This window comes from Grus americana, chromosome 19 (assembly GCF_028858705.1).
Source record: "Grus americana isolate bGruAme1 chromosome 19, bGruAme1.mat, whole genome shotgun sequence".
Taxonomy (NCBI): Eukaryota; Metazoa; Chordata; class Aves; order Gruiformes; family Gruidae; genus Grus; species Grus americana.
Window position 1 is genome coordinate 8,734,126 of NC_072870.1, and position 13,757 is coordinate 8,747,882.

General features: G+C 36.8%; 1 protein-coding gene across 2 annotated transcripts in view; it reads left to right on the forward strand.

The window, feature by feature from the left end:
- ULK2 (unc-51 like autophagy activating kinase 2) overlaps positions 1-13,757 on the forward strand; it is a 41,218-nt gene that overhangs the window by 9,667 nt on the left and 17,794 nt on the right. Inside the window, exons 4-13 of one of the 2 annotated variants that reach the window (XM_054847142.1) lie at positions 3,306-3,338; positions 3,719-3,755; positions 5,250-5,423; positions 6,540-6,613; positions 7,606-7,707; positions 8,060-8,118; positions 8,435-8,517; positions 12,015-12,065; positions 12,426-12,514; positions 13,233-13,404. In XM_054847142.1, the coding sequence (XP_054703117.1) occupies positions 3,306-3,338; positions 3,719-3,755; positions 5,250-5,423; positions 6,540-6,613; positions 7,606-7,707; positions 8,060-8,118; positions 8,435-8,517; positions 12,015-12,065; positions 12,426-12,514; positions 13,233-13,404 (874 nt within the window). Of the gene's footprint in view, positions 1-3,305; positions 3,339-3,718; positions 3,756-5,249; positions 5,424-6,539; positions 6,614-7,605; positions 7,708-8,059; positions 8,119-8,434; positions 8,518-12,014; positions 12,066-12,425; positions 12,515-13,232; positions 13,405-13,757 lie in introns of those variants that run through there. The other variant, XM_054847143.1, reaches the window with a different exon arrangement.

Sequence of the window (13,757 nt, forward strand, 5' to 3'; positions counted from 1 at the left end):
AAATAGCTTGCTAGGTCAGCTTTATTCCTGAATGTAAGATCTGAAATACGCTGCTTTACTAATGTTTTCCTTTTTGAGCACTTTGCTCTGCTTAGCAAGTCAACAGAAATCACAAGGCTAGAGAATGATGATAGGGATAGCTTTATATTTTTTCAGCAAAATAATTTAGAAGGGAAAAATGTGTCTGCAGAATGGACTTGTGTTTTCTGAATGTATTCCCAAAATGGAGATCACATTCCCAGTCAGGCTGGCCAAGAACTGTAATGCAAAATTTGAGGAACTGTGAAGGGCTGAACAACTTCAGCTGTTCTGAACCAAAGCTTGCATTGGTGGGATATTGAAAAGTGTTTGGTTATGAGTTGAAGTTGGGACAAGATGTGGCTGGGGTATTTGGTACCAGTACCGTGCAAAATATTACTTCTGCAATACAAATTAGATGGGACTTTTGACCAGTCTGGGAAGATCTCCTTGTGAAACCTCTAATCTGCTCTGCTGATTTAATAAAAAAGGATTATCCGAGCTGCAATAAGGAAACGTGCTCTACTTCTTAACTATGACTTTAACCCAGTGACTTGTTTGATTATTTTTAATCAAGAATATCAGTCAAAAAAAGATGAGTAATGCTGTTTGAGGGAAATCTAGTGACATCTGTAGGAATGACTTCCTTTAAACAGGTGAAGCCTAGTACAACAGGACAAATCATCAGCTCTGTGTTTCTGAAGACAGCAGTTTAATTAGAAAGGACTTTGTTTCCAAGGGAATCCAGAAAACACAACTCTTAGTTCTGTGATGAATAAATGTCTGTCATGAGCTGAGCATTACATACTGCCATAAGCTGCTGGTTTTGTACAGAGTATGTTGTGTAGTGGAGGCGCTGATGCTGTGGAACTTGTGTTTCTGATTCATGGGATTGCTATGTTCGATTGGAAATCCGCTAGCTGAGCTTCTTTCTTGTCACTGGCGAACGGACAGTTTCCATGCTTCTTAGCTGCCTTACTCTTTCACACATCAGTCATCCTTTAAGTGAAGTGATCCTCAGTCGGCAGAATGTTCAGTTTGATAAATTGGGATCTCAGGAGTTGTTGTTTCGTTGGCATCCCTGAGGTTGCTGAAAGAGAGTGAGTTTCTGTCTTGGAAGATGTTGTTGGAAAGGAACAATGTAGAAAGAAACAACATTTATCATTATGTATTTTCAGTAATTTGCAGAGCAAGTAATTACTTATCTTTTTCTTTTTGCTTTAATGTATGCACTTAGGTTTTGAGGCATTTATAGGATTGCAAATTACGGTTCATGTTGGCCACAGCTGTTACAGAAACATTGAACAATTGGGACTTCCTGAAATGTGGTCTGCTGCTGCTTTAATATTCTATATTGGTTGGAGTTTGCCTTTCATTCCCAACAGATTTGACTAATGTTCCTAGAAACTTGCTTTCTTTGAAGCTAATTTCCAAATGTAAACAAATCTGTAAAGTGCTTGATGTTCTGAGCTGGAAAGAACCTCAAATGCATTTCTGTAACACAGACGAGAGTGGCTAAACTAAATGCTTCCAGAAAGTGAAGCAGCCTAATACAGTCTTGAATTAACCTTAAAATATCCGGTTCAGCTTGAACTGTACTTACTACAGTTATCTGTAGTGGATATCTGTATCTGTGGTGGATTGGTAGAAACCGGCTTTAGTGGGTTGTGCCATCCATGTGCTCTGTGTGATATTTAGGGTAGCTGGTTTCCCTAGTCTGGGCCCATGAGCCCATTTTTACTTTATTTGTCTTTTTGAAGCTTCCTAGCCTGACCTGTTAGCAAACCCTTGAAAATGGCACTTTTGTGGTAGTTCTTGCCAGTATGGTCAAATTGAATGTGTGCTGAAGTTTTAATACAAGCACTGAGAAAGGTGGCTAAGTTCACAGGTTTTGTTTTGCCATGCAATGGCACTATTGACTACTTCTGGTACTAGTTAACAGAATACAGTTAGACTGTCGATGGTTCCGCTTCTGACTGGGGCGTGTGCCTGGCCTTGTCTGGTATGCCATCTTGCTCTTTTCCTCCAAGTATCTTCAAAACATATTTTCCCACAAACTGTCAACCTTTGTTTAAGTTTATTTTTAAAGTGAAAGGGAGGTAACATACTATGTAACTAAAAGTATCATCCTGTTTGGCATCTACTTGCCTTATGTTTCCTTCTAGTTCTCTTTGTGTTCTTTCCTTTCAGTCTTAATCAGCTCAGAGACAAAAAATGCTTTTACCTTATGAAAGATCTCTGAGTGTCTTCAACTTTGTAGGCACAACAAAACTATTTTATGCAGGAGACTTAGTGGAAAAAAAAAATTGTTAATTTTATTAATTACTGGCATAGACAGGTAGGCTCTTTCTTCCCTCACACAAATATTTGTACAAAAGATGAATGTTCTTGTTACAGTCGGGTTTAAGCGCGGCCATTTTTACTGCATTTTGTGGAGCACGTAGATAATTTACAGTAGAAGTTAGCCAATCTGCCTTTCAGTGAGTCTTGCCCAGTTACAAGAGAGGGAATTCAGGTTGCAAATAGGTCAAAGGAGGTCAGTGCTTTGGAAAATCTCTGTAGGACTGACATACCAAATCACACCTTTGCCATGAGGCATTTAGATCCATGGCAGAGACATGCTTCTGCCAGTGACTTGCCGAGGGAGATATTTTACAGAAGTATGCATGATTCCTGAATTAATTATCCCTTAAAAGAGCATTTGGGAATCAGTTTATTCCACAGTTAACTGCTCTGTGATTTCTGACTGACCTTTGGCTTTTCAGATGGCAGAACCAAAGCTTGGTTTACTCAGAAGCGGGGAACGTAACTGCGGAATTCCTCCTCTAGAAAGCTGGTTTTCATAGCCAAGTTGTCTTGCTCATAGTTTTGAATTCTATCCAGTATATTTGTGACTAAATATTACTGTCCCATTAGTGACTGATTTCAGTGACTTGTGATAGCGAAGGTATATTTATTTGTAGGGGTTTTTAATATAGAGGTAGTGTTGCTAGAGCAGTCCAAGGCAGTTGAAAGCGAAGGGAATGACATACAGTGGAAACTAATGTTACACACTGTATGATGCTCTTTCAAGTGATAGCTTCAGTCTTTGGAATATTGCCTGGTAGTTTTTTTTACATACACTAATGCTTTTGAAAATGTGAAATATTTAATGATGGGGAATGTATTTGACTTTAACATAAGGTGTCTCAGTTGATTGAAAATCTCACATTACACTTGGTTAATGCAGGTACTAAAGGCTTTGTCTTGTCACATTCTTAAATGGGATTTTTTTTCTCCTCTTTTAGGAAATGCCCAATTCTGTCTTTTTGGTAATGGAGGTATGTATTATTTCTGGCTGATTTTAAAGATGATTTTTAGACAAAACTACTTCTTTGCACAGCTGCAAAATAACCATGACTTGTTAAAACAAGTAATTCTGAAAACTAGATTATTTTGTCTGCACTACTAAAATTTATCAGCAGTGTTTGTTCCATAAGTTATTCACTTTCATTTTATGATACTCTAAGTATTGATGAAATACTCATAAGTATTGATGAAACGGTACACCTTAAATTATTAACTACAAATAATTGACAAAATAATTGAGGCAAACAGCTGGAAAGTATCTTCTAATTCTAGTGAAAAGATTACAAAATAAAAATTATGTAGTGAGTATTTCAGTGCTTGTGTTTTGAATAAAAACCTTTCTTTTTAACAGTACTGCAATGGTGGGGATTTGGCAGATTATTTACAAGGTAACTGCTACTGTATTTCCCTATTAAGAAGCTATTGCATTACATGTTTATATTCTGTATTCCTGTAATCTGTTGGTGTTTCTCTGAGACTTTTTGCTTGTGGCTTAAATATTTTCCTGTTTATGGAATGTCTGTAATTCCACAATGCTTGTTCACCCTGGTGTGATTTTAGAGTAGTCTCTTCATACGAATAATTGATTTCACCAAGGATCTGTTTAGTGTTGCGTTCTGTCTCCAGTCACGGTCAGCAGCAGAGTGCTGTGTGTTTGTGTGCCGCCCTGGGAACTTGAAAACTAAATTTTGAAGCTGCAGGAAGACATGAGGTTTTGCATTTCTTTAAAATATTTCCCAGTGTTTTTAAATGTCATTCATAATTAAAAATAAACCGCACAAACTAGCAATGAAGGTGAATAAATTAACACACAGGCAGAAAATACTTTTTGTTGCTGCTTTCAAAATAGTTGAATGTAACATTCCCTTATTTGTAAATGAGAGAGAAGATTTAGGTAACCATAAGTAGCATGCTGAAAATTGCGGTGGTTTTCTATTTTGAATCTCATATTTTGGGGGTTGCTCCCAGTGGCTTGATTCCACCTGCTTTCTTTTCCAAGATGTGAACTTAAAAATACTGAATTACTTGTATAACAATGCTTTCTACAAAGAGGCATTTCTGACTTCAACATGGCTTTGCCCAAAGTGAAGACAGAAGTTACAGAATCATGACAAATGGATTCTCATTACAAACAAAATTTTGAGCAGAGATGTTAATCTTCATATATTTCTTGATAAAAATATTCTTCTACTTGCCTTTGTACCTGCAGTATGTTGAAGGAATCTTTTTGTGAACAGCTATTGTTATGGTAACTGTATATTAAAAGCCTAATTCACTTCCCATTAAATCCTTGGAAAGACTCATACAGTATAATCCAGCTCCTTCGTTCAGTACTTTTTCAGACTGCAGAATGAGATAATACCTTCTGAAGAGACTTTCAAAAGTACATCTAAATTTTTCCCTTCAAAACAAATTTTATCATGGATGAAATTTTTTGAGTGGAGTGGTTATCTGCATCCCCATGATAATTTGTTTAAAGAAAGAATAGATTTTACAGCTTCAATTCGTAACATGATTGTAGATACATTTAATGTTCTAAACTGTGGAGTTCTATTTTCTTGGCTCCTTTGCCTTTTTAGTGAGTTTAGGATTTAATGATGATTGAGAAGTTCTACAATCATTATGTTACTGAGTCGAATAAACTACTGTAAAAACAGATAAATCAGAGTACCGTAGCGAGTGCAAACTATGGAGATGGGTATGTTACTGAGAGTATATACATTTGTAGAAAAATGCTCTGAGACTGGATTGTTCTGGATGGAATCGACTATGATTTGATTGTTCTCGTTGTTTTCACAGTTGATCACTGTGAAGTTTACTGCTTTTTGTCCAAAGATAATAATATTTATTTGCTCATCTGCTAATGTGTATGTTATTTTCAGCTAAAGGAACACTTAGTGAAGATACCATCCGAGTGTTCCTCCAGCAAATTGCAGCTGCTATGCGTATTCTGCACAGCAAAGGAATCATTCATAGGGATCTTAAACCACAGAATATTTTGTTGTCTTACGCCAGTCGTAGGAAGTCAAGTGTCAGTGGCATACGCATCAAAATAGGTAAATATGCTTTTCTCTGACCTAAAGGTAAATCATCACTGTCGAATTGTTTCCCTACTCAGAAGTGTCTTTGTAGTTAAAGCGCAGAGGGTGTACTGAATACGATGTGTATTAAATTGATGCAAATCAGACAGTAAGTCTAGAATTATGAGCTTTATGCTGTAATGCAGATTCTCAGTATAAAAAAGCTTGAGTCATAAAGACCTTTTTGATTCAGTCTGCGGGAAAAAGAAACCTATGTAGCTGATGTTTCTAGTATTAAACTATTTTAATTAGACATAAATCTGTAACCTTTAAAACTTTGAGTAGCCTTTAGCCCATTTCAAAACTGTGTGTATGTGAGACTCCAGCCACAGTTCCAGCTGGGTTGTTTGTGGTAAACCCTCCTAAGGGTTGAGACATTTAGAAATGTAGGTTATGACCTATTTTGGCAGATGGAGGTTTGGCATTGTAACTGGGGAGATACGTCAACTGTTCAGGATACTACCAAACTCCTCTTCAGAGGATACTTCAGGAGTTTTAATCTCTCGTTGTCTGTTACATGTCCATTTTAAAATACCTTGTTTTTAACAAGTTTCTTTTCTGTGCCTTTGCTCAACCAAGATCTGAGATCTGTTCCAACTCACTCCATCTTCTAAACAGCACAGAGGAGGCAAAACTTCTCTTGCTGTCCTTTCTTGATAGTTTCAGATGCTTTTGCCTATGTGGAAAATTCAGGCATCTGAAACTTGACTTCTTAAAACTTCTACCTGATGTGATTTCACTGAAGCAGATTGTATATTCATCACTCTTAATGAACCATTTATATTTAGCCTCTGACTTTAATGCTTTCCTGCTGATGCCAGACAGCATGCTCTGCAGCTGGGGAGATGACTGAGCAGCAGTTTATGCAAATGATGCCACTGCTGTTTCTTGGCTTGCTATTTGGAAGATAATATTATTCTTTCAGTGTAACACAGATTTTACTATTCCATGTAGTTGGCTATATATTATACCTGTCTTTTTCTCTCTTAACTGGTAATTGTAGCAGATTTCAATAAGAGACAGATAATTTCTAGACTTTAAAAATTTGAAAATTATCTTTCTTTTCATTGACAAATGTGTTTCTTTATGTAGCTGACTTTGGTTTTGCTCGTTATCTGCATAGCAACATGATGGCTGCAACTCTGTGTGGTTCCCCTATGTATATGGTAAGGGACGGTATATTTCAGATTATGTTGCTTATCTCAAACATTCTCCTACCAGAACAAAATAATTTAGTGCTGGCAGATTGGCAAATGCTTAATGTTGCTTCAGAAGTATCAGGGGCAGCATGCAGTTCACCTTTCCATAGTTTTACTAGCTCCTTTTTCTCTTGTGATTTGGAGAACACGATTGTTAAAATCAGAGACACACTGAACATTTCTTAGCACTGCAGGGAGGAATAATCTTAGAGACTTAAAAGGCAACTTCTTAGCGTTAATTTTTTGGCAAAGTAGTTTCATTCCCACTTACATACCTTTTTTCTTTTTCCTTTTTTTTTCCTGAAATAAGGCATTATCTCCTTCGTAGTTTCCAAGAAAATGAAAAGTGATCAAATACAGGCTAGAAGAGCTTTACACTAGTAGTTAAAAAAACTACTTTATGTTTTCATTCTAGTTATTTAATGTATTCTCTCACATGTGGGGTTTGTTTTGTTTTTAAAAAAAACAATTTGGAGTTAATTGCCAATAATCTTTACTAGGTAGCGTGGTAGTCAATTGAGCACTGAGCTGTCTGACTTTGGCACTACCACTACTGTACTGTACAGTCATGGGAAGATTGTTGTGCTTTCCCTTGTCTTGTTTTTGTATATATAAAATGATGATAATGACATTTCTTATGAAATGCTTGGTTATTTATCCACAGGGAGGACTATATAAACCGACTAAATAACACTTACTTCTTATTCCCAAAGATGCTGATTGCTAGATGCTTTCTTTAGAACATCAACATTTCTAGTTTTCTGTGGTTTTGAAACGTAGCTTTCATTTTAGATAGAACCGTCGTCTTTCAAGTCATATGATGGAGATTAAAATGTTAATTTTGTCTTATAATAAAGTGGTCTCTGTTAATACTGCTCTGAACAGGAGAGCTGTAGAATTCGAATTGCTGTGGCTTTGTTTTTTTGTTTTCCCTTCTGAGATTTTGCTGTTCTATTCAGGCCCCTGAAGTGATTATGTCTCAACACTATGATGCTAAAGCAGACCTGTGGAGCATAGGAACTGTGATTTATCAGTGTCTTGTTGGAAAACCACCTTTTCAGGTAACACTTTATTTCCTTTTCCCTCTTTTTAGTCTCATGGAAATACCTAGGGCTTTTCCTTCCGGTCATAAAAACAGAAGTAGTGATGTCTGAGTGGAGTGTCGATGCTTCAAAGATCAGATCGCTTGAGAATACCAAGGGAGAAGTTGCTCATACTTAGTCTATGAGATCGGTGTGTTCAATCCAGAGGAAATATATAAGGATACTCAGTACTGAAGTCACTGCTGTGCTTGGGATCTTCTCCTTTAATGCCCATATGCAAAAGCCTCCTTTCTGTGTATGCGTGCATAGGTACAAAAGCTATTTTCTCCATGAAACTGAGCTTTAATTAATGTACATTTTTATTTGACAGGCCAATAGTCCTCAAGATTTGAGAATGTTTTATGAAAAGAACAGGAATTTGATTCCTAGGTATGTCACCATGGCCTTTCCTGTCACTTACATTTGTTGATTGAACACTTTTCATCTTTGGGAATGCCTGGGTTTCATAAAAAGTATTTGATGTTGCTATCTTGACAAGGACCTAGTATGATACGAGTGTCTCCCATTGCATCTTGCATTCATTGTACCTTGCTGAGCTGAAAGTGTCCTGTACTAAGGCTATAGAGCATGTGTAGTGAAGACCTAGGGACACAGCAGAATGCTGACTTCCTGAAATGTAACGTGTTATGCGTCATTTCATGCATGCGTGACATTTAATGCACGTTTTACTTCCTCTTGTGTGCAGTATTCCTAGGGAAACATCAGCTTATCTGGCTGACCTGCTGCTGGGTTTGCTTCAGAGAAACCAAAAAGATAGAATGGACTTTGGTATGTAACTTCCTTTTGCACTCTTGAATTTCCTTGTTTGTCATGTTCATGTGGCCAGAATAACTGTCTTGACCTTATGTCTACAGCCAATTACATGAAAAGTGAAGTATTTTTTCTTCTTGGCTCTCATAAAGGAGGCAGAGTAGCCAGAATAAATCATTAGGTAATTACTGTCATTCAGTATTAAGTGATGTGCATAAATTATGACTTTGTAGTGGAGTAGTGAAATATAAATCAGTTTAATTCTTTCAGTTGTGGCCTTTTTTTCCCCACAATGTGAATTGATATACCTTAAATTTCATGTCACGGTCATATTTCTGTTACTTTAACTGCTATTTTGGCTTCAGACTGGGAGCAGGCATCTCTGATCTCTATGTAGTGGTGTTTGCAGAAATGTAACAAGTACTGGAAAAACCCACTTTGGAAGCAAAGTTGCTTTAAATGCTTTCCTCTTGCAAACTGCAAGTATCATAACTGTATTAATGGGGAGTACAAATTGTGTACATTTGATTTGACCTTGAAAGCACTCACTCTCTCTATATATATATATCTGAGGGGAATGAGATATGTGACGTTACATCAAAATTTTTTTTGCAAATCTATTTGCAAAGATGAATTCCCAGTATTGCGCTTAGGTATTGCTAGCCATAGAGACTCCTTTATTTTAGCGAAGTATTTTCACTGAGGTTTTCTTAAGCCAAAAAGTAGTCGAAACAACAGTTCTATCATCGTATTTTCATTAAGTCCTAAAATTTTAAAATCTTTAAACTGTGCAGTGACTGAAGTTTGCGTACTGTTAGTTTACTGCAAAGTCTGTTTAGGACTGCATTTTGAATTAGTTGGGAAGTTAAGCCTAATACAAACTAGATGGATACCCCCTTAACAAAAGTGAACTTGTTTGGCTCCAATTAACTGCTGTGTTTGGCTTTTTCTCTTTAGCTGGAGATCTTTGGTTGCAGAACATTGTTCTAATTTCTTAAGATTTCAAGGCCTCAAATCAGTACTATTGAATCATTCAGAATAGCTACAACTGTTGCCTCTTCAAAATTAGTCAGGAGTAGTTTAGATTTGTGTGTGCTTTGTACTGTCTGGATTGTCTGTTGCTCACTTCAGTCTCAAAAAGGCTTTTTATTGCTGGGGTTTTGGTTACATATTACTGCAGAAGTAATAATGCCTTTTTTCTTTTTTTTTTTTCCTTTTTTCTTAAATGCAAACTTAGGCAGCATTTTTAAAAGACAACCACTGAAAAGTTATATCTTGCTTAGTTCTTAGCTGCATCTTGTATGTCATGTTATTCATGCTGGTTGTTTAGGTTTTATAGCACTATTTGTTACTGCAGTTTTATCATAGCTGCCAGGAAATGTTAAACTTTTAGTTAATTAAAGCTAACTTAGCTAAATACAATTATCTTTGCTATTGATATAAAATAATAATAATGAAAATGTGCTTTATACTGAGATTTGTTTTAGCAACGAGATAGGTGACCCATCAAGTTTAATCTGTGAATGCTGAGAAAGATAGTAAACCTTAAAGTCTTTTCAGGCTCTTTGTAGATAAGACCTAGTTCTTCCCTTGCCATAAGCTATTAGCTCGTGAGATGCTGAGATCCTAGGGTGAGTTGCAACCAAAAGTCAGACATGCTCAGTTTTTGTTTCTGCTTATGAAATTTCACCATTGCGCTTTAGTTATGCATGCAAGCTTGGTTTTGATGCAGTGCTGAAATACACAAATTGACTCATTCATCACATGTGGTCCTTGTGGATTTGTGATAAGACGACTATATTTGTTAGGCTGTGGAGAGAGGAGGATTCAAAAGGCATTTTAGTTCTTTACTTGAAGCTCAAGACTCTCATAGCTAGATTTTATCTTTCCTTTTCAATTGCTGCTATGTTTTGCTCCAAGAAATATCAAACTTTTTTTAGTAATTTGGAATTTAAAACATCCGTCAGTACTGGCACAATTAAGGTGTTGCTCTTCCGAGAAGCAGGCATGGGTTTTTGTGTGTAGATGTAACTGACATAACTCAATTTAACTGCTGTACATAAAAACATAAGTAGAAGTCAGATCCAGAAAAAAAACTCATGACAATTGGGTAAAATGTCCCAAATGACAGTGACAGTATTCAGAGGTCAATACATAAATCCGTGTGTGTAGAAGAATGAATAAATCACAAATGTGGACTGTGAGTAATCAATTCCACTTTGCACTCTGGGTATGCTGATCCCTACAGTTTCTTCAAACATGGGAAGATTCACTGTATCACTTGTGGTAGTGGGAGAATGCATTTGTGCTTAGAAAGAAAAATAGAAAGCAGAATGGTAGTGATGAAAGTCATGTTTTCCTTGGCTGAACCACTTGAAGGGCCTCAAAGGGGCTGCTCTGGAATGTGCTTAGCAAAGGGAGTGAAAGGGAGAGTGTATAACTGAGCCCAGTTGCCTGTTGTTAAAGTAAAAATAGCTTTGGAAATCTTGTTGATCTTCCAGCAATATAAAGTAGAACAGCAGGTGTTGTACAAAAGCTCAAAAACACCTGATCCTCGTGTTAAAGTTAATCATTACATCGTTCCTGCGTTACAGCTACCCTCCCTTCCTTATCGGGTCGTGGAAGAAAGTGTTGAAGGAACAGGAGATACTGCAGGCCTCAGATTCTTTCATTTATTTTTTTCCTTGCTATTTGCTTAGGTCTGATGAAAAACATTGTTTTTCTTCAACAGTTAGAACATTAAAGTTCACAAAGCTCAGCAGCTGGCTTCTACCAACCTTCAACTTCCCTTACTAGCTTCTTGTAGAATAAAACTTTCCATGTAAACTGCTAGCCAGCTGGTTATGCTAAGTCAATTAAATGCATCTCAGCATATCCATTTACAACAAAAGCAAAATGTTTCTATTGTAACAGTAACAAGTTAAATGAGGAAATTGTTAAAGAAATTGTATTTAATTCTGCTTTAAACTGTGAACTGGCTGCACAGGTCATGTTCTGCTGTTGGGAAGTGGGATGCAGAATGGCTGCCGCTCTGTTGTGATTTTTGACCCCCTAAGGAGTAGCATTAATGGGTTCAGAAATAAGCGTCAGTCCTTGGGAAAGGCGGAATTGAAAATACTTTCAGTGTTTGATGTGAGAGGTGATCATCATTTTGAAGAGAAATTAAAACTTGAGTTAGTACTGTATTGAACATAGAGAACATAATTTCATGATGACTATAGGAAGGCTTCTTGTGTACATGCGCCTTAAGTACAGTGATAAAATGTCCTCCAGTAATTCGGTCTGATTTGCCTTCCTGGCTGCTGTTTGGAGTTACTCAATTGATTTTGTTTCCTTTCCAAATGCTATAGCAACCTATAACATAGAAGGCTTTAATCTTTTATAAGCTCTTCGCCCTCTGGCTCTAAAATATTGATTCTAGGAAGGCAACCATTTATCACCATCTGCAAAATAGTCTGTAAATTCTTTGTCATTTGTACATTTACTCACCATGGTGGTTGTTTCTTGTTCTGTAGAAGCATTTTTCAACCACCCTTTCCTGGATCAGATTTCAACAGTGAAAAAATGTAAGTAGTTTTGGTTTTCCACTTACTTGTGTAAATGATGAATGTTGGGGGCTGGAACGGAGAAAAATCTGCCAAATATCATGCTAAGTGTTTATGAGTCTGACCTGTTGTTGTGCTCTATTGTGAGGCTAAGTGGTGAATCCTTTTTTGTATTAGGCTAGACTGAAATGTGATGCTTATGTACTAGTTCCTTTGACATTTCAACTGAACTTGAATACCCTTGTGTGTTTAAGGATGTGCTGTGCTTATAAGTTGCATAAGAGTTTATGAATGAAAAACAATGAGGAAATGAGTTTGTTTAAAATTCAGTCTTCCAAAATCTTAGTCCCTTTTTTCCCCACCTTGGTGTTCCTCTTCTAGCTTGTCCTGTACCAGTGCCCACATATGCAGGCTCAGTCTCTGGCAGTTCTTGTGGTAGCTCTCCTTCATGCCGTTTTGCTTCTCCTCCGGTAAGTTCTCTCTTTTACAGAACAATCTCTAGAAAATATTTTCTGTAATGTTTAGCCAAGAGTTACGGGATTTTAGATCATTCAGTTCTTGAACAGTGTAAACTGTTGTGTTTAAGAGCACAGAGCAAGGAATACCTCTGTCTTTTACTTGAAGAATGGCATTAACATTTTGGTTCTCTCTTGCTCCTTGGGTTGTACTTTGTGGGTTTTTTGTTGTTCTTTTTTGTTAAAGAAAAATACGTATGTATATCAAATGTTAGACTGGCGGATCTTTAGATATGCTAATATGGTTTGCAACATAATGAATGTTATGGATAATTTTCGAATTGGCCTTTTTGGCTAAGGCAAATATATATTGGCCTATACCAATATGAATCGGTGACTTCAATTTTATGTGGTATTTGAAGAGGTGCATCTGTATCATCAGGAATGATTGAATACATTGCAATTCTTTAAATTCACAGCCTATTTAATATAGAACTGTCTAAACTGACAGTACAGGGTTATCCAGTATTTGAAATTTCCAAATTCAAATACATTTTATGTTTCTAAATACTTAAGAAACAAAAAACGGCCCAAGATTTTTTTTTTTATTTTTTTTTTTCAAAGCTAGTGATGATTCTTACTTCAGAAGCTTCGTAGTTAAAAAGAGCAATTCTATATTCTGAATCACTGGATTTACAGTAGTTTATTTTACTTCCCTCCTCCCCCCCTTCAGTCTCTGCCAGACATGCAGCATATTCAAGAAGAAAATTTGTCTTCCCCTCCATTGGGTCCTCCTAACTATCTTCAAGTCTCTAAAGACTCTGCCAGTACCAGTAGCAAGAACTCCTCTTGTGACACAGATGACTTTGTTCTTGTTCCACACAACATCTCTTCAGATCACTCATGTAAGAACCTTCCTTATCTTTACGTTTTAAAACAATTTCCACTTGTAACATACTTTTATGTCCTGTTATTCTTTGGCTCTCTTTTCTCTAAATGTGTCTCAATTCACATTGGAACTCATTTCTTTAGTTTGATTACTCTGAAGGGAGACTGTTTGGTATACCCACATGTCCATCTGGGACACTTTAACCTTCCGCTGAGTAGCCAGGTATGCCAAAGATACCAAAGTGATTTAAAATCATGGAAAATATTTGGATTTGGCAGTAGAAGAAAAGACTGTCAGTTGTGAACAACTGCTCATAAGAAGCCCAAGGATTTTCTTAGCGGAGGCCGGCACGTTGTTACCTCCAGACTA